The sequence below is a fragment of the Puma concolor genome, chromosome D4 (genome assembly GCF_028749965.1).
Source record: "Puma concolor isolate L17-30 chromosome D4, mPumCon1.1.hap2, whole genome shotgun sequence".
In the NCBI taxonomy this organism is placed as follows: domain Eukaryota; kingdom Metazoa; phylum Chordata; class Mammalia; order Carnivora; family Felidae; genus Puma; species Puma concolor.
Genome location: NC_141679.1, coordinates 85,260,731 through 85,280,459, shown reverse-complemented (window position 1 = coordinate 85,280,459; position 19,729 = coordinate 85,260,731). Strand labels below are relative to the sequence as shown.

Here is a 19,729-nt window from a genome sequence, read left to right as displayed (position 1 = left end):
ATTCTTAAGGTGACTAAGTTGGAGGTGATTACTTCCATTATCTTGATCTTAGTCATCTCTGTGAAGCCTTGTCTGAATATCTAGTTTCATTTAGATATTTTTCTTTTGTGTTTCCATAATACTTTGTTATAGAATCCCCTGGCACTGCTCTCACTCTTTATTGTGACCATTTATGTACTTATCTCCTTTGCTTGACTCCCTTGCTTACCTCTTGGGGATAGGCAATAAGGCTTAACTACTTTATACTCCTAACTGCCAGCATGTGCTAAGTATTCATGCTTGTTGAATGAACAGGTAAGTCTGCTTATACCATATCTCGATTAGTGAGAGAAGAGGGTTAAGAAGAGTGTGATGAAATGGACTTACATTGGAAATTCAAGGCAGCACGTAATGATTGTTTGGAGCAGGAATTCTGGAGCCAGGTTGCGTAATTTATCCTGGCTCCTCCTTTTACTAGTTTTGTGACCTTGGGCAAGTCTGTGCCTTAGTTTACTGGTGTGTAAAATATAAATAATAACATAATCTACCTCACAGTTTAGTAAGTGATGTGAATACTTGCTAAATAAATAAATAAACCTTCTGGAACCCAGAGAATGATTCTACTTAAGTTGTATTTTGTGAAACACTTTTAACCTATCTAAAACATTATAGGCAGAATGAAGCCAATCCTGATGCCCTATCCTCATTTTGATCCATGCAGTGATGGTTTAAAAAGAAAAAAAAAAGGCAGACTAGGAGGTTGGAAAAATAGCTGGCAGTGCAGTTTTGTTAGTAACAATAATAGCAGTTATCACGTACTGAGGTTTTGAAAGCTCCATTCAAATGAAGGTACAAAGCACCTTTCAAAGTCACATAAAAATAGTTTGGGGATTATCTGCTAGTTTAGATTATCTCATTGCTGTCCTTCATTCATTAGGAGTTGAATGAATTTGATAGTTGAGAGCTAACTTTACTTCCAGAATGATGCAACTAGAACAGGAAAAGTCAATCATATTGCATCTTGGATTTACTTCTTTTTTAAGTATTCTTTTTTGTAAGTATCCCTATGAAGTGGATAGGACATACATTATGGATAGTTCACTGTTCACGGAACAGAGTCAGAGATACCTTACTCACTTGAAGTCATCCCATTGTTCTTCCCTAGGCAGGCTACAGACAATGACCTGGAGTTCTAGATGTGTTTACTGTAACACTTAGCGTTCTAGGAACTGGATTCTATACATAATAGCATTAAAAAAACAGGTGGTGATAATGCCCATTCAACTCAGTCAGCATGGTTTACCTTTGTAGTGGGTTTGCTGCCAAAATGTTGATACTATTAAAATCTTTGTCAAAAAAGGAATTCCTTGTACTTTTCCTAGAGTCTGAACCGTGGCACAATGTTATAAGTGAAAATTGCAATAGAATTCTTTTTTCCTCTGAAGCAAAAACACAAAACTTTTTAGTTGGACTCTGGGGTAAACTCCAGCCATATCCTTCTCCTCCTCAGACGTGACAGGAATAGAATTTGAGAGCTGAAAGGCCCTTTTCATAGTGCAAACTCCCCACATAACAGATGTAACAATGGACTGATAACGTAAAACAGTTTTAAAGAGGCTTAAAGAAGTGACTTGTCCGAAGCCATGTAATTAGGTCCCTGGTTATTAGGGAATTGGAATTCAGGTTTCCTGAGTGGTGCTGGCAGTAAACTGTGTTGCTTCCCTTAAATGATGATGTGGTTAATCAGGGGGCCAGGCAAGTGGAAGCATAACTCTCTTGAATTCTTCTTTTTGTTTAAGCAAACTTCAGACATCAAGGAGACAATGAAAGGAAAATAAATCTTAGACTGTAGTGGGAAACTTATCTACTTGAACCAACACCATGGATAAGGGGTCTTTTTTTTGGGAAAAATCATGGTGCACCCCTTTGGGAACAAGAAAGATGGATTTGTTCATCTATTCTTTCTGCGTGGAGTTCTTACTGGATGCCAGCCACATTCTACTAGAATCTGGCAGCACAGTGATGAAGAAGACAGTGTCCTTAAGGAGCTGAGAGTTTAGAAGAGAAACCCAACATATAAATAGATAATTATATATTAAAAAAAATAGTGTGATTAGTCATTCATTCATTCAGTCTTTTTTTTTTTTCTTTTAAGGCTCTCTCTGGCTGCTATGTCCAGAGAGAGATACTTTTTTTTTTTTTTAAGTTTGTCTATTTATTTTGAGAGAGAGAGAGAGGGAGAGGGAGGGGCAGAGAGAATCCCAAGCAGGCTCCGCATTGTCAGCACAGAGCCCGACGTGGGACTCGAACTCACAAACTGCAAGACCATGACCTGAGCAGAAGAAACTGAGAGTTGAACGCTTAACCGACCGAGCCACCCAGGTGCCCCCAGGGAGATCCTTTTAAAATGTGAGTTAGAGGGGCGCCTGGGTGGCGCAGTCGGTTAAGCGTCCGACTTCAGCCAGGTCATGATCTCGCGGTCCGTGAGTTCGAGCCCCGCGTCGGGCTCTGGGCTGATGGCTCAGAGCCTGGAGCCTGTTTCCGATTCTGTGTCTCCCTCTCTCTCTGCCCCTCCCCCGTTCATGCTCTGTCTCTCTCTGTCCCAAAAATAAACGTTGAAAAAAAAAAATTTTTAAATGTGAGTTAGATCATATCAGCTGCTCTGCTCGCAATCCCCTTGTGATTTTCTACTTTACTTGGTGTAAAGGAAGAATCTTTAGAATGGCCTGCACTCTACATGTTTGCTCCTCTCTTCCAGACCTCGTCCTCTACTACTTGCTTCCTTGCTGGACTCCTTGCTACTTCTTGAATGGTGCGAGGCACACTCCCCTAAACTTCCCTTCAGACGTTTACCTGGCTTGTTCTCTCACCTCCTTCAAATATTAACTCAAATGTCAGATTCTCAGTGAGGCGTTCCTTGACTATTTATAATTGCAGCTGTGGCTCCACCACCTGGCATGCCCTTCTCTCTTGCCTGTGCTGTCTTACCATAGCACTTTTTTTTTTTTTTTTTGCTTTTTAATGTTTATTTTTGAGACAGAGACAGAGTGTAAGTGGGGGAGGGGCAGAGAGAGAGAGAGGGAGACACAGAATCTGAAGCAGGCTCCAGGCTCCGAGCTGTCAGCACAGAGCCCGATGTGGGGCTCGAACTCACGGACCGCGAGATCGTGACCTGAGCTGAAGTCGGACACTCAACCGACTGAGCCACCCAGGTGTCCCTACCATAGCTCTTCTAATTTAGCATATAATTTACTCTTTTGTTTTGCTTGTCTCCCCCACTAGAATGTGTACTCAGTGAGGGTGGGACTTTCTGCTTTGTTTTCTGCTGTACTCTTTGCATTCTAGAATAGTGCCTGGCACGTAGTAGGCTTCCATAAGTATTTGTTGTATGAATAAATTCAACAAACGCATAGTACTTACTACCAGCAGGCACCGTGCTGGGTAAATTATTTGGTGGAACTAGTGACAAAGTGCAGCGCAGTGGGGCCACACAGAAGGGAGCAGCTAACCTGCTGTGTGGGATTCACTGGGGAGGTTTCCTGGAAGAATTGACCATTGACCTGGATTTTGAGGAATTAGTAGGAGGTAGCCAGATGAAGAAGGGTGGATAAGCTTCAGATCAAGTTTGATGATGGAATGCAACTTGTCTTTACTGTAGCAATTTAGGCTTTGATTTTCCTTAGGGCATGTTAAAATTTCAGTAAACAGATGCTGGGCGTTGAGCTTGTTTAGTACCTTCGAAGATTTGAGCAGAGATTTTAGCGGGAAAGTTGTATAGTTTAGTCTCAGTATAAATGAAACTGTTCCGAGGGGGTTGGAAATTACCACACATTTAGTGGCTTCACACAGCATATCACAGCGGAGTTTCTCAACCTTGGCATCATTGACACTGACCTTTTGGGGAGGTATAATTCTTTGTTGTGGGTACTGTCTGTGCATTGCAGGATGTTTAGCAGCATCTGTGGCATTTATCCACTACATGCTAACAGCACCCACCCCTAGTGTGACAACCAGAAATGTCTCCAGACATTGCCAAATGTCCCCTGGGGAACAAAATCACCTTCCAATGGAGAACCATCACATTAGAACCACTGCATTACTGTTGGGGTCTAGGTATTCCTACCTTTAGCAACTTTACAAATGATTGGGCAGGGGGAGAGATTTATACCTCTATACAGTAACCACATTTCAGATTCTAGAATTGGATCAAAAAGTTTGAAATCAGTTCCTTATACATGATATTCATATAACTGACTATATTGAAGGTAGACATAAAGTGCTTTTAAAAATTTTGGACCCTGCAAATTGGAGATGAGTTCACAGGATGGGATTCTTGAGTTCCACTTTGAAGAATAAGGTTTGTAGTGGAGAGGGGCACATCTCAAGGGGATTATCATTACCAAAGGCTGAACCATGTTCAGAAAGTTCTGGGTGTTGTCTGCTGGGGAGAAGGGGCAGGTGAGTAAAACTGGGTTGTATATCAAGGCAGAGGTGTCTAGGCTGTTTTCCTGCGCTATTTTCACTTCTATTGCTGCTTAACAAATTAACACAAACTTAGTGGCTTAAAACAATACAAATTTATTGTCTCAACGGGTCAGGAGTTACAGCTTCATTTGGGTTTTCTGCTGAGGGTCTCAAAGGGATGACATCTGGAGGTTTGATGAGGGAAAGATTGCTTTCCAGGCTCTTTCAGGTAGAATTCATTTCCTTGTGGCTGTATGACTAAAGTCCTCATTTCTTGCTACCCGTTGGCTGGGCCACTCTCAGTGCCTGCAGGTTATTCTCAGATCCTTGCCATATGTTGTTCCATAACTTGGCTGTTTGCTTCTTTGAGGTCAGCAGGAAGATACCTCTCTTCAGTTGCCTATGATGGAGTCTTATATAACAGTAATCAGGGTGTAACTTACCCTCCACATCCCCCCCCCTCCCCCGGCACCTGCCGCCACACCAGCCCCAACACTTTTGCTGTACTCTGTTGGTTAGGTTTTATCCACACTCCAGGAGTGGGCGTGACACAATTGCATGGATATCAAGAGACAGGAATTTCTGGAGTCATCTTTGAATTCTGACTACCATACACACTTTCAGCTTCTTGGAAGGCAGGGGCCAAATCTTTTTCTTAGCATTATATCTCTGGTGCCTGGCACATAGTAAGTGCTTTATAGATATCTGTCAGATGAATGTAATCAGTGAATGAGTATTTGGTGGGCAGTTGAGTGCTATTTATGGTTTCAGCTCCTATACTGAAATATTTCAGAAATTTCACACTGGGAAGCAGTCTTGTTTCTCTGGCATTATTCATTTCTTCACTCTAGGTAAAACTATAAACACTTTTACCTGAAATATTAAAGTAAAATCTGAAATTATTTGTTTATTGCCACAAGTGTCAATCAAATCTAGTTATGTCAGAGAGACAACCCCCAGTGGAAAAATAATTTAGGGCTGCATTGCACCAAACTGGCAGATTTATTGTAACAGCCATTTCTGGCTGTTGGCATGTTTGGAGTTTTGGGGGTGGTGGGGTGGTTAGATTTTCTGAAGTTTCACATCTATTACTAGCTATTAAGCATTATTTCAAAACACTTCAAAAATACTGATTGCTTTATAATGGCTGCATAAAAATCCAGATTTTAGTCTAACTTGTGCTTGCAACTTTATATATAGTTTGGTGTTATTAATAATTACAGTTCTTTTTTTTTAAGGTCTCATTTTAAGTAATCTCTTTGGGGCTTGAACATATAAACCTGCGATTCCTTTTTTTTTTTTTATGTTTATTTTTGAGAGAGGAAGAGATAGAGCGTGAGTGAGGGAGAGGCAGAGAGAGAGGGAGACACAGAATGTCCCATCCAAGTACTAACCAGGCCCGACCCTGTTTAGCTTCTGGGATGAGACGCGATTGGGCACGTTTAGGGTGGTATGACTGTAGACAGGAGACACAGAATCTGAAGCAGACTCCAGGCTCCGAGCTGTCAGCACAGAGCCGGACGCGGGGCTCAAACTCATGAACCACAAAACCATGACCTGAGGTGAAGTCTGACGCCTAACCAACTGAGCCACCCAGGTGCCCCCACTGAGATTAAGAGCTGCATGTTCTTCTGACTGAGCCAGCCAGGTGCCCCTACAGTTGTTCTTCATACTTGTCATAGGAAACCTCTATTGAGCAAAATTCAGCCCTTCCTTGAGTGGCCCATTGATAAAATGCCATTTTATCTTCACAAAATCAGACATTTCTTATAGCAGAGTCTGTTTCTCCACTAGGCCTTGCTGTCCAAACTGGGTTTATGAGAATTCCAGTATGTGCCAGGGAATATTGGAAGCCACAAAGTAAGCATGGTATATATTCCTGGATTATCAGTTTTAGTGATGTATTCAAAGGTAAAACTTTTTCCTGTTAAAATAATACAGGTGCAGTATATTATAGGATAGAATGCAGAATATGAATAAATTCTAAAAGTAAGTTTCTTATAGCCTGTTTCTTTAGGTGGCTCCCCCAAGGTTCTCTAATACCTTGATTTATGGCCACTGTCCTCTCCCCTTCGGGTGTGTCCGTGGACAAGTTTACTGTGCACTACCATCCTTTAACTGGATGTGGCAGATGGTAAGATTCAGAGACATTTCAGGTGGAGGTTAGTGGCCCAAGAAAAATCAAGGGCCAGGGTCTCTTGTTCCAAAGGAGACATTTTACAGGAGAGAAAACCTGGTCTCCTGGTAGGTTGGTGGGGGTCTGGCTGGTCCCAGATGGCCTCAGTCACGTATTAGACCTCAGCAGGATAACTGGAATCACGGACAGCTGAGCTTGTCCACATGGTCTTTTATCCCAAGCCGCTTTTTCTTTTTTTGAAATTAATTAATTTTTCCCAAGCTTCTTTCATTGATTCACATGTGTTCCAAAGAAGGTGATAGCAGAAGTTTGCAAGGTCTCTTGAGGCTGAGGTTCAGACATTCCTTCCATTACATTCTGTTGGTCAAAGCAAATCACAGCCTGAGCCTAGATTCAGGGGTGGGGAAATAGACTCCTCCTCTTGATGGGAGGAACTGCATTGACTGGCCTTTTAAAAACCCATCTTGTACAAGTTGTTTAGTTCCCATAAGCCTTAATATTTTTGATCTATAAAGCGGGGATGATATTAATACTTACCTCTTGGGGTGGTTGTAAGGATGAAATATACATGAAAGTACAGCTGATAATAAGAGCTCTCAGTAAACATCATCAATTACTCTTCTTCTGTTTCTGCCTAATGAAAGCCTGGTCATCCCTAGATGCGACTTTCTTCCTTCCTGAAGCCTTCTGTAACTTTCTTGTCTCTTGAAAAACATATTAGTGTTTTATTTGGTGGTTAGTATGTGTTACCTTATATTACTTTAATGTATGTACACGAGGTAGCTCATCTGCCAAAGTTTGTAAGGCTCTGGAAGGTGCAGGCCAGTGTTCGTACAATTTTTTGTAGTATTCCCAGTGCCTAGCTCTCAATGATGTTTCGTGAATGAATCCCATATTATTTAAAAGAAGATACAAGCATTTCTTTTTGGTTGTTTTGAGTCTAGCAAGTACTTTTATGAAAGAAAAAATTAAACTCTCCAGATATAGAGTCTCACCATTTACTGTTTAATGAAATTAGCCATATTTACGTGGAGATTTTAATTCTCTAAAGGAACAAAAAGCTTAATTTTTGCTGGTCTAAAAAATAAATGAAGGTTTAATTTAGAGTTAAATTAGAGAGTTAGAAAAAGAGATTTTAAAGCAATAAAGTGCATTTTATTTTAATGGTCATTTCAATAATTTTCAAATTTCAGGAGGTATGAACTTTGAAGTTTAACTGGATCAGAGGATGTTGAAATCTTAGTAAAACACAGGATCTGTTGGTTTTTATAAATGAAAGACTTTATAATGATAAAAAGGCTTGTTTTCCTAAATTGTGATCGTTTCTTGTGCAAAATAAATGTGAGTGCTTCTATAACACTCTTAAGGAGTCCTGTATAGGAATCAGGTTTAACTTGAAGTTAATGCTAATAGCATGAAGTCGGGGTACAGTGAGGAAAGGTAAAAAAAAAAAAAAATCTCACATCTGCTGTTACATGTTGTTAACTCCCTCAGCAGACGTTAAATCATTTCAAGTACAATAATAGTGTGGGAGGTAAATTAACTAACCATTAACAATCTTATAAATACACAATTAACATGCCAACATTTATATGACACATTGATGGGGCAGCAGTAATTTTTGATTGGGAGTTTGCAGACCTTGGAGAAGCCTCAGGCTGTTGCTTATTCAGACAAGTTTTCACAGATTGCAGGTGAGGGGGCTTGAAGTCTGTTTGGCAGAGGGAAGTGGGTGTACAGAGTGTTTTGAAAGTCCAGGAAAGGGAATCCTTTAAATCATTGGCTGGACTTGAGCGATTTAAGTCACGTTCAAGACCTATGTCAGGTCCTTAGGGAGTAAAGAAGTATAGAGGGGGCTCATTTGCTTGTGCTGGGGTTATTTAAAGAAGTAGAATATTTCAGGTATGGACTTTGCTTATAGCTGAAGTTGCATAAATCTCTAGGGATTTTAAGAAGATACTTACATCTAACTGGGAATTTAAAGTAAACCTTTCCTCTGTGGTTTCAGGTCAACAAGTAAATGATCTTTGAAGTTCCTTTCTTGTGTAAAATTTTGTGATTTTTTTTTTTATTTTTGAACAACCATTATATGCACTACTGTTGTATAAATCATAGTTGCATGAGTGGAGGGGAGGCTAAATGTCTATTCTGCATAACGCATTTACTGTATTACATCTTCCACAAAGACCCTTGGGAGAAATTTTTGTAAGGCCCCAGATCCCAAATAACTCAACAACAGGATTTTTTAAAATCTTGTTTATTATGACTGTTGTAATGCTTTGTTCATTTTTGTTTTGAGAGGCTGTATAATGCTTAAGATTCTCAGAATTATTAACTATCTTGGCTTTGGGCAGGTTTTTGATGTGCCTCAGTTTTTTCATCTATAAAATGGAGACAGAAATACTATCTCATAGAATTATTTTTAGAATTATATGAATTAATCCACCTAAAAAGGTAGCTTTAAGTTAAGTTTAGTTACTATGACTGCTTTTTGCTTCTGGGATTCTGCAGTCTTCCTGTGGCAAATGTACAAGATCTTACAACATTCATCCAGAGTTGCTTATCCTCTGCCACTTTTCTCATCTACTTTTTTACTGTGTTGTATCTTATGTTTTTCTATAAGCCATTGCAAAGAAAATTTGGAGAGTGTGTATAAAGTTATTATTAAAAATAGACTTGTATTTGGGCTCTGGGTTGACAGCTCAGAGCCTGGAGCCTGTTTTGAATTCTGTGTCTCCTTCTCTTTCTGCCCCTCCCCAACTCATGCTCTGCCTCTCTCTCTCAAAAATAAACATTTTTTAAAAATTAAAAAAAATCTACTTGATCGGGGGTGCCTGTGTGCCTCAGTCGTTAAGCGTCTGACTTTGACTCAGGTCATGATCTCGTGCTCTGTGGGTTTGAGCCCCGCGTTGGGCTTTGTGCAGACAGCTCAGAGCCTGGAGCCTATTTCAGATTCTATGTCTCCCTCTCTCTCTGCCCTCCCCTTTTCGTACTCTGTCTCTCCCTCTCTCAAAAATAAACATTAAAAAAAAGTTATTTTATTTTAATTTTTAAAAATATTTATTTATCTTTGGGAGAGCATAAGTGGGGGAGGGGCAGAGAGAAGGAAACAGAGGATCCGAAGCAGACTGTGCTGACAGGCTGACAGCAGCGAGCTGGATGTGGGGCTTGAACTCACAAATCCGGAGATCATGACCTGAGACAAAGTCAGTTGCTCAACCGACTGAGCCACCCAGGTGCCCCCAAAATTGTTTTTAAAAATAGACTTGTATTAAGACTTGATATCCATTAAAACCTACTAAAATTTTACTTCCCTGTTTAGGGCATGTTCAAAGTTAACACAGGCAGGTTGCATGGTCACTAATGAACACAAATGGTTATGTAAAGTGGTAATAGCATCCAAAGTGTACCTAGAACAATATTTAGCACATAGTAGGAACTTAATAAGTATTTGTTGAACAAATGAAGTAAGTATAAAGAGACCTACCCAGTACGTTAAACATGGCTGTCATTATGGGGCATCTCATGTCCTCCCACTCTGTGTGGATGTCTCTATTGCTTTCATTTTTTAGTAAAACAAATCTCTTGTGCTTTGAGGAACCTGGAGTAAAAAGTGGGAGAATCTTAGAAAAGTAGGACATCTTAGGGGAGCAGATCTCCTGGAGCCTGAAATTGTTTATCTAATGGCCCAAAGATCTATAAAAAGGACCAGGTATCTCAATCAAGAATTGGTAATATCCAGGGACAGCATTCAAGGCCCAAAGAAACAGCGTTTGTGAACATTTAGAGTAGCATTTCTGAACCATGTTTTGTGAATCTCTTATACATTGATATGCGTTAGTGTTCCTAGATGAAGACATGTTTAGGGATCAGATAAGTTTGAGATTTGGGATATATTGCGTTTCTAGATTCCCCACTTTTAGAGGTTCACAATATACATTAGTAGTTTAAAAGCTTTGAGAAGTCTGGGGCACCTGGCTGGCTCAGTCAGTAGAGCATGCGGCTCATGATTTCAGGGTTGTGAGTTCGAGTGCCCTATTGGGTGTAGAGATTACTTAAATAAACTTAAAAGAAAAAAAAAGCTTTGAGAAGGCTGTCATTAAACAGCAAGAAGAAAACTTACTTTTGTTTAATGTGACATTTCCTGGACATTTTTTAAAAATGTAAACTGAAAAAATTGTAATATATATAGTATATAACATAAAATTTACTGTTTTAACCATTTTTAAGAGTACAGTTCAGTGGCATGAAGTATATTCACATTGTTGTGCAACCATCACTACCATCAATCTCTCAAACTTTTTATCTTCCTAAACTTATATATACCTTTTAAATATTCCCCATTTTCCTCTCCCTCCAGCCCCTGGCATCCACCATTCTACTTTGTGTCTCTATGAATTTGACTACTCTAGGTACTTCATATGAGTGCAATCATACGATATTTGTCTTTTTGTGACTTTTTTCATTTAGCATGATCTCCTCAGGGTTCACCCATGTTATAGAATATGTCAGAATTTTCTTCCTTTCTAAGGCTGACGAATATCCCATTGTATGTATATACCGCATTTTGTTTATCCATTTTCTACCATGTATTTTTAATGACTATGTGGTATTCTATTGTATGTATTTGCCTTGGCACACCACCACTGATGGATGTGTAAGTTACGTTCAGATTTTCAGTATAACAAACAATCCTGAGATAAATATTTTTGCATAGTTATCTCCTAAGAGCAAATCCTACAAGTAGGGTTGCCCAAAGGATACTCATTATACTTTGAGAGACATTGCCACATTACCATCTAAAAACTGTCAGTTTACATTCCCTTCTGTGCGTGAGCTCCGTTCTCTGAACCCTACCAACCTTAGGTTTTAAAAATCTTTGATCTTTGCACAACTGATCAGAGAAAATAACTTGTTTTCATCTGTGTTGGGAATATCTTTGTCTTAGAAATCAAATCTACCTTCAAGTGATAATTTGCTGCTCTTAAGTGATTTAAAACATGTTCTTTTGGTTCTGAAGAGTAGCGTTGGGATAGGTTGCTTAGTGTCCCAAGGTGACAGTTTTGAAGGGCACATTGAAGAGAAGCTCTTGTGTCTGTATTCATAGAAAAAAAGGCATTCCTTTCTGTATGATCACACTACACATGCTCACGTATGACTTATCCCTACTACAAAATTATACAGTCCTTGGAAGTCAGACATCAACCGTTACTGAATTTCTGCCGTGTGGAAGATCCTTTATTGCCAGAAGGGATGTGGTGGTGTGGCTCCTGTCCTTGTGGAACTTAGTCTGAATCCTCAAGTACATGTCATGGGATGTGGAAGGCACGTTTTCCAGGGCAGACTTGTGGGAATTCCCTGTCAGAACTGGTATTGAATAAATATTTGTTGAGCGAATCATACTTGTATGAAGTCACAGTATACTAAGTATGAAGTAAACTTGTATGAAGTCGTAGTATACTAATAGAGAAGATATCTGCTCCTGTTGGGATATTTTGGGGCCTCTGTACCAGAAGGATAAAGTTAGGGAATCGGTGTGTGCCTTCAGAAGTATTTGCCCATAACTCTTTTCCTCATAAGAGGTGATGGAGCAGATCCATTTTCTTAAAAAAAAAAAAAAGATTCTGTTGAGGGTACTTCAGTACACTTTTGTTGCTTTGCCCTTTGACTTGTCAGTGCCTGTTAAATGTGTGGCTTCTCACCAAAGTCCTTGTTTTTGTAGGGGAGAATTGTTCAATATGAAATTGAAAGCACCTGCCATTCTGCTCGGGCCTCATTGCCTTACCCCCACAGGGGAGACACTGTGCTGGCTACAAGGATGTTTGCAGCTTTGGCCATCTGTGATGCTATGATTTTGTTACAAAACAAATAGTCAAATACTTTATAAGTAATTCCGTGGTTGTATACATCTCTTTGTGGTATCGTAATTACTTTTACAAGTGAAATTTCAGTGTTCCCCTTTAATTCTGTAATGGTTTTCTGATTAAAACACTTAAAATGTTAGGCTGACATTAACATTTCTGAAACTCAGAAATGTGACACTTGGAGAAATCTCCTTGTAAGGATTAGGAAATACAGTAGGGCTGTTTTAGGGTGTAAACTTTTTGATTCAGCGATACCTTACTTTGGCATTTCCCAGTAGCCTCAGTGTAATAGAACTACTCCATGAATATATTTGAAGGAAAAAATGAAGATTAGTATAATTCTTTGACTAGAGGTGCTCCTCAGTTAAATTTTCTCTTAATCTCAGTATCTTTATTTTTTAAAAAAAATTTTTTTTTTCAACGTTTATTTATTTTTGGGACAGAGAGAGACAGAGCATGAACGGGGGAGGGGCAGAGAGAGAGGGAGACACAGAATCGGAAGCAGGCTCCAGGCTCTGAGCCATCAGCCCAGAGCCCGACGTGGGGCTCGAACTCACGGACCGCGAGATCATGACCTGGCTGAAGTCGGACGCTTACCCGACTGCGCCACCCAGGCGCCCCGAAGTATCTTTATTTTTAAGATCTACCACGTGATATCAGTATAATGTGTTACTAGACAAAAATTTATAAAACCTCAGTCTTTATAATGATTTATTAACTAGATTTCCCCCTTTGTTCCATTTCTAGGAGAAAGAAATGACAAGAAATCTGGTGTTAGAGGTCTTTCTAAAAATAAATACCTTCTAGGACTGTTCTAGGAACATACTCAATCCAGCTTTCATGTTCCTTGCATCTCATAATAATTTTAAAGGAGGTGGAAGGTGACCCAGGTGACTTGTGGAGTCCTCTGTCAAAAAGGAAGCACACATTTATTTTACGTGCTGTGAACTTACTAAAGAAGGATGAGATGTTGATATATTTTAGGATTATTTTTAACAAGAATTGAAAGCTGAAGTTAGTAGTGATTATTTTTACCATAATCATTATTATTATTAATAGCTACTATTTAATTATGTGTCAGGTGTTCTTTAGAGCACTTTACCTGCATTATCTCTTATATATCCTCTTATCCTTGGGATCCCCATTTTATAAATGAAAAAAGAAAACAGGCTCAGAGGTTAAGTTTATTTTGACCAGGATCACATAGCTAGCAAGTGACAGGGTTAAGATTTGAACCCAGTCCTGCCTGCGCATCCTCATCCTAACCAGTGTTCTGTACTACAGTACTCTCCCCTTATGCTCAGGGGTATATTCCAAGACCCGCAGTGGATGCCGAAAACCATGGCTAGTACCAAACCCTGTAAATACTATTTTTTCTCCTACTCGTACATACCTATGATAAAATTTAATTTTCAAATTAGACATGGTAAGAGACTAGCAGCAATAATAAAACAGATCAATTATAACAATAAACTGTAATAAAAGTTATGTGAATGTGGTCTGTCTCTCAAAATACCTTATTATACTATACTCAACCTTCCTGTGATGTCAGATGATAAAATGCCTGTGTGATGTGGGGCGCCTGGGTGGCTTAGTTGGTTAAGCGTCCGACTCTTATTTCGGCGCAGGTCATGATCTCAGGGTTTGTGGGATTGAGCCCTGTGCCAGGCTCCGTGCTGACAGCATGGAGCTTGTCTGGAATTCCCTCCCCCCCCCCCCTTTCTCTCTCAAAAACAAACAAAAAGCCTATGTGATGGTATGAAGCACACTGAATGACATAGGTATTGTGACATAGCGTTAGGCTACTATCGTTGATCTCTGACAGTATGTCAGAAGGAGGATCATCTGCTTTTGGGCCAAGTTTGACCACAAGTAACAAACTGCAGAAAATGAAACCACAGATAAGGGGAGACTACCATGTTTTCTTTGCTGAGTATTGGCATTTAATTGAGGAGGTACCATCTTGTTCCCAGAAGAAACATCATTTTAGTTTCAACAGGATTCAGGAAGCAGTTCTTAGAGTGAGGTTTCTAAAATAAGAAATTAATTGGGGGGGGGCACCTGGGTGGCTCAGTCAATTAAGTGTCTGACTTCTGCTCAGGTTATGATCTCATGGTTCTTGAGTTCAGGCCTCACATCGGGCTCTCTGCTGTCAGCATAGAGCCTGCTTTGGATCCTCTGTTCTGTCCCCCTCTCTCTCTGCCCCTCCCTTACTCATGCTCTCTCTCTTTCTCTTTTTCAAAAATAAACCATTACAAAAAAGAAAAAAGACTAAAAAAATTAAAAAGCAATTAATTTTTGGTAGCAAAGAAGTTCGATTAATAAAGTTTATTTTTTTATTATTTTATTTCTGTAACCTTTTATTTTTTTCAATTTATTTTTGATAGAGAATGAGCGCAAGTGGAGGAGGGGCAGACAGGGGGACAGAGGATCCGAAGCAGGCTTCACGCTCACAGCAGCTGGCCCAATGTAGGGCTCGAACTCACAAACCGAACTGTGAGATCATGATCCGAACTGAAGTTGGACACTCAACCAACTGGGCCACCCAGGCATCCCTGATAAAGTTTATTTGAAAAGCATAATGTTACCTTAAATCAGAAGAAAGGAAAATGTATTTATTGAACAAAACTACTTTGGTGGTACATTTTTGCAAAATTCCTAGTAACTCAAAGTATTGTCTGTGTTCTTTTAGTTACCTCACAGCCCTATGACAAAGAGGGGGAAATGTAAACTAAAGAAATACAGTTTCATACCCGAGCTCATAATGTGAGGAAAATACAACTTGTTCTCCCTGACCTTATAAAGTAATGAGAAGACTGCATGGGAATAAAGGGAGAAAGAAAGGCAAATTTATTGTTTTAACAGTAATTATGTGTTTTGAGTGGCCTAAGGAGTCACTATTATTTGTTTTGCAAGAGAAGAAGCCATTCTCACTGATATCATGGAGATCTCATTGACTAGAGCTGTAGCTCCCAGTGCTTATAAGGATTTCCTTTCAGCTTAGACTTAATCCTTGTAAGCTCCTAGGTGCAGGGATAAATGTTGATTTTCAAGGTAGCATTTTACCACATTGATTTGTTTGAAAAATGATTCAGTCATTTTCTTCCTTATTCTTAAATATTGCTGTGTACATCATGTTTCTAGGGAGGTGAGCACGTGAAACAATATGAAGAGGAGAAAATAGCCTTTTAAGGAGATTGGCCCACAGAAAGGATGGCCTTCTTGGACAATCCAACTATCATTCTAGCTCATATTCGGCAGTCACATGTGACCAGTGATGACACAGGAATGTGTGAGATGGTTCTCATTGATCATGATGTTGACCTAGAGAAGATTCATCCTCCTTCAATGCCTGGAGACAGTGGGTCAGAAATTCAGGGAAGCAATGGTGAGACTCAGGGCTATGTATATGCCCAGTCAGTCGATATTACCTCAAGTTGGGACTTTGGTATTAGAAGACGCTCAAATACAGGTAAACATTGCCTTTTAGTCATGTCTTCTGAGCTTTAAATCAGTCAACAATCTTACAGAATAATGCATAATGTTGGAATAGCTTTAATGGGGAAGATTTCTGTGTGTTAACAGGAACATGCATGTGTTACAGTAAGAGCGAGTCTAAACACCATCTCCGTCTTCGTGACTGTGAATGGAGAGTGGCACTGGAATGATGTTATCAGAAGGAAGTAGAAGATGAATAGAGGAAAAAGGTGGCTAGGAGAGGCAGGTTGGATGTTCTCTTTCTAAAAAGTCTTCATGTAGAAAGGGAAGTGGACTTACTTTGAGTATCTTCACAGAGCAACATTAGTCCCAGTGGGTAGACTACCTAGTGGCAGGTTTCAGGTTGACATAATAAAGAACCTTTAATATAGAAAGCTGACCAGCCACAGAGTACTGCTGCCAGAGCCATTTCTTGGCCATGGAAGGATTGTGGGCGGCAAAGGGATGTTGGAGGTAAATAGCTGAATATTTGTTCGGGCTGCTGTTAATAGGAGTTGCTACACTGAGTGTGAGATTAGAAAAGGTGCCCCTGTTTTTGATATGTTCTTTTTATTTTCTTAAGTTGATCTCTACCATTTGATCTTTGTGGTTTGAAAATGCTAAACTTTGGTACATAAATATTTAGTGATTATCTTTTAAAAGCTTATCACTGGCCGTGTTCCAGCTTATGTGTTTTGGAAACCTTTCAAAGGGAATGTGATGAACTAAGACCTTTACTTAGATAAATTATTTAGAACATATAATGTAGTTCTAATATGACAGGGTATTCTAGGAGGTGATTTTTTTATTTAGGTCATCAGAAAATATAATCTCCTACTAATCAGTAGCAGTGACCTGCTAACTCCCAGGAAACGTAATGGCAGGAAATGTGGTAGAACATTGAAAAGGTTTACATGTTTATTTTCATGGTCCAAATGTAAAATTCACGTAAAGGAGTACTGCAGGATACAATATACAGTGCAAAGCATGTTAAGGTTTTGGTTCAGAATTCAGCATTCTGTGACATCTACAAAGAATAATTTGCTCTCATGATGAAAATAATTAATAGCATTTCCCAGTATCTCAAGGAATTTTTATCAAAATAGGATTTGAGTGAAGGTTTGAATATAATTTAGAACCATTGATTCTCAGTTCTCTAGTCGAAACTGACTTCCTTGCAAGTTATTGAGATGATATCTTGTATGACAGGTTGAATGGATTTCAGTAGGAGAATGCTGCTAAATTGAGAGCTTTATGATTATATTACTTTGGCTGTACCCTTCACATTTATTAATTGCAATTGAATGCATTTTCCTCCAGTGGAATTTGGTTAGATACAGTGACATTATCAGATGCTTTGCCAGCACAGTTTACATTTCTGGCAAGGTTAGTATCAGTGGTAGTTTCCCTATCACAATGCCAAGGCAGGTGTGTATGGTTTCCTGCCTTGAAAGAGAAATTTACTTATTTATTTTTTGTTAGCATTGTGCCAGGATAGGAAGTTGAAGATTAGCCAGATCTCAAGAAATGGCATCAATTATGACTTTCTTTTCCATTGTGGTTTCCATATGCAGCAGTTGTTAATATATGCTGGACAGTATTTCTTTAAGAGATCAATTCACTGATTTTTGAAGGTTGATCAGCCAGTGGTAATATGATCTCACAAATGTAGGATTTTTAGGTGATGCTTTTGTTACTGTTGTTGGAATTTCTTAAGATAGCACTTAGATGCTAATACTTACAATTGTGGGGTGTCCTAGTGACCAAAGGTTTTACTTTTTAATCCTTTCAGCATATCTTAAAATTTTGTATAAGAAAAATTATTCTTTTTAAGGTTTGACTAATGTTACAAAGATACAAATCATTTATTTTACTACCTATAAACTGTTTCAACCCACTGAAGAAAAGCTATGCTAATTTATATAGCTTTGACATTTTATAATTTTCATGATTTTTAGATAAAGGATTTTATATTTAAAACTTTAATAGTCTAGTCTGAGTTCATTTATCTTTAATTTTTGAAACGGGTAGAGTAATTCATAACAGTAATTTTATTCCTGTAATGTAATATTCACTTCAGTTCATTTGTGCATTAAAATTCCTTTAAGACCGTTATTAATGATTTATATAATGAAATGTCATATTAATCACAGAAGTTTTCACATTTTATTATTCTCTTCCATGTTAATACTATCTTTATGATCTCTATTAATGTTTTATATCCTCTAATTTCAATTATAAATCAAGAATATTTTCATGTTTTTGTTGGTATTTGCTTTTCAGGGGTGCCACCTTTAAAATTTTATGACTTTTTCTCTACATATGCAATATAAAACATCTTTATTCATATAAAGGTAGTTAATTATGTCTTTGTTTATAGTAAACTTTCATTGACAAACTTATAGTTATAATATTTCTTTTCAAGCTCAAAGATTAGAACGACTCCGAAAAGAGAGACAAAACCAGATCAAATGCAAAAATATTCAGTGGAAAGAAAGAAATTCTAAGCAATCAGGTAAATGGAAATAATTTTAATTGTTAATTTGAGATTTATATATGTAGTTTATATTATTATATGAGAGCTTTATTTTTAATTCATCTTTTTAAATCCTCTGAGCAGATACCTCTTGTTTTGAGCTTTGAATGCTTTCACTGGGGTGCCTTTGCCCTCTGAAGCTGTGTGTTCATTTAGGTCTTGTGTTTTTGGTCACTCTTCATTCTGGGTCACAGGAATAGATGTGTGCAAGGCACATTTTGTACAAACTCTCATGCCAGCACCTTGTTCTTAAAGCCAAGGAATACCTATGGTTTGGATGGGCCTCTGGGTTATAGATTTCCTCCTGGCAGTTCCAACCTTGACTTTCTCTTGCCTCATTAGTGACCCCAGTAATAATCTTTTTTGCATATATGCTGATTCTTTTCCTTTAGCTTAACAAGCATTATGTTGCGGGTATTATCAGCATTTGTAGTCTGTGTTCATATGGTATATGTATTAAAAAGCTGGCCATATTACATATTTTCAAATCTTCAATCTCATCAAGAACACCTAAAAAAAAAAGCTATTGAAATATTTTCTAACGTTTATATCGTGTGTCCTAGACTTTCTTTTTTTCTTCTTTCAAAGTAATGTCTGCACTCTGTTTTCTCTCTTCCAGCACCTACTAACCACCATCCTGGCATGAAATAGATGTCCACTCAATTTTTGTTGACTGACTCCATTGCTACATAGTATTTATAAAACTAACAATATTAGTGATTATTGTATTAACATCAGCACCTACCTAGTGCTATTCTGAGCCCTTTACACGCATTACCGCCAATGTAATGATCTTAAAAGATATAGATATTGCTGTGGTTAACAGATGAGACAGAGACTCAGTGAGCTTTCACTTGCTAACGTTACAAGGCTAGAAAGCGGTAGTGCCGTGGAGCCGTATTTTGTAGATACCACTGTCTGAAGCTAAAGGCCAACCTCTTTCTGCTAAACCACACCGTATAAAGTGGTTATTGCTGTCTCCTGCTGTGGTTGTAAACCCAGGTGTGCTCAGTCGGCATGATTTTCTTAATAGTTGCGTCTAAGTGACAGCTGTGTAAACCAGAAATCTCATTCACTTCTTTCTTATGTCTCCTTTCTGTGACTTCTATAGTTCTCATGGAATGTCTATTTAGTTTTGCTCTTAATACTTAAAAAAAAAAAATCTCTCCAGGCTGGTCTTTTCTGTTGATCCAGTTAATACTTCTCTCTGTTGTATTTTTCAAACTGAAAACCTTTATATTGTTTATCTTGTTCACTTTTTTCAAATTTTTC

At 38.6% G+C, this 19,729-nt stretch overlaps 1 protein-coding gene across 7 annotated transcripts in view; it reads left to right on the top strand.

Moving 5' to 3' along the window:
- Positions 1-19,729, top strand: part of MAPKAP1 (MAPK associated protein 1) — a 247,686-nt gene that overhangs the window by 14,606 nt on the left and 213,351 nt on the right. For 5 of the 7 annotated variants that reach the window (XM_086684026.1, XM_086684024.1, XM_086684023.1 and 2 more), the window contains 2 exons: positions 15,589-15,916; positions 18,347-18,436. In XM_086684026.1, the coding sequence (XP_086540152.1) occupies positions 15,658-15,916; positions 18,347-18,436 (349 nt within the window). In that variant the 5' untranslated portion in view covers positions 15,589-15,657. Of the gene's footprint in view, positions 1-15,063; positions 15,084-15,588; positions 15,917-18,346; positions 18,437-19,729 lie in introns of those variants that run through there. The other 2 variants (XM_086684025.1, XM_086684029.1) reach the window with 2 other exon arrangements.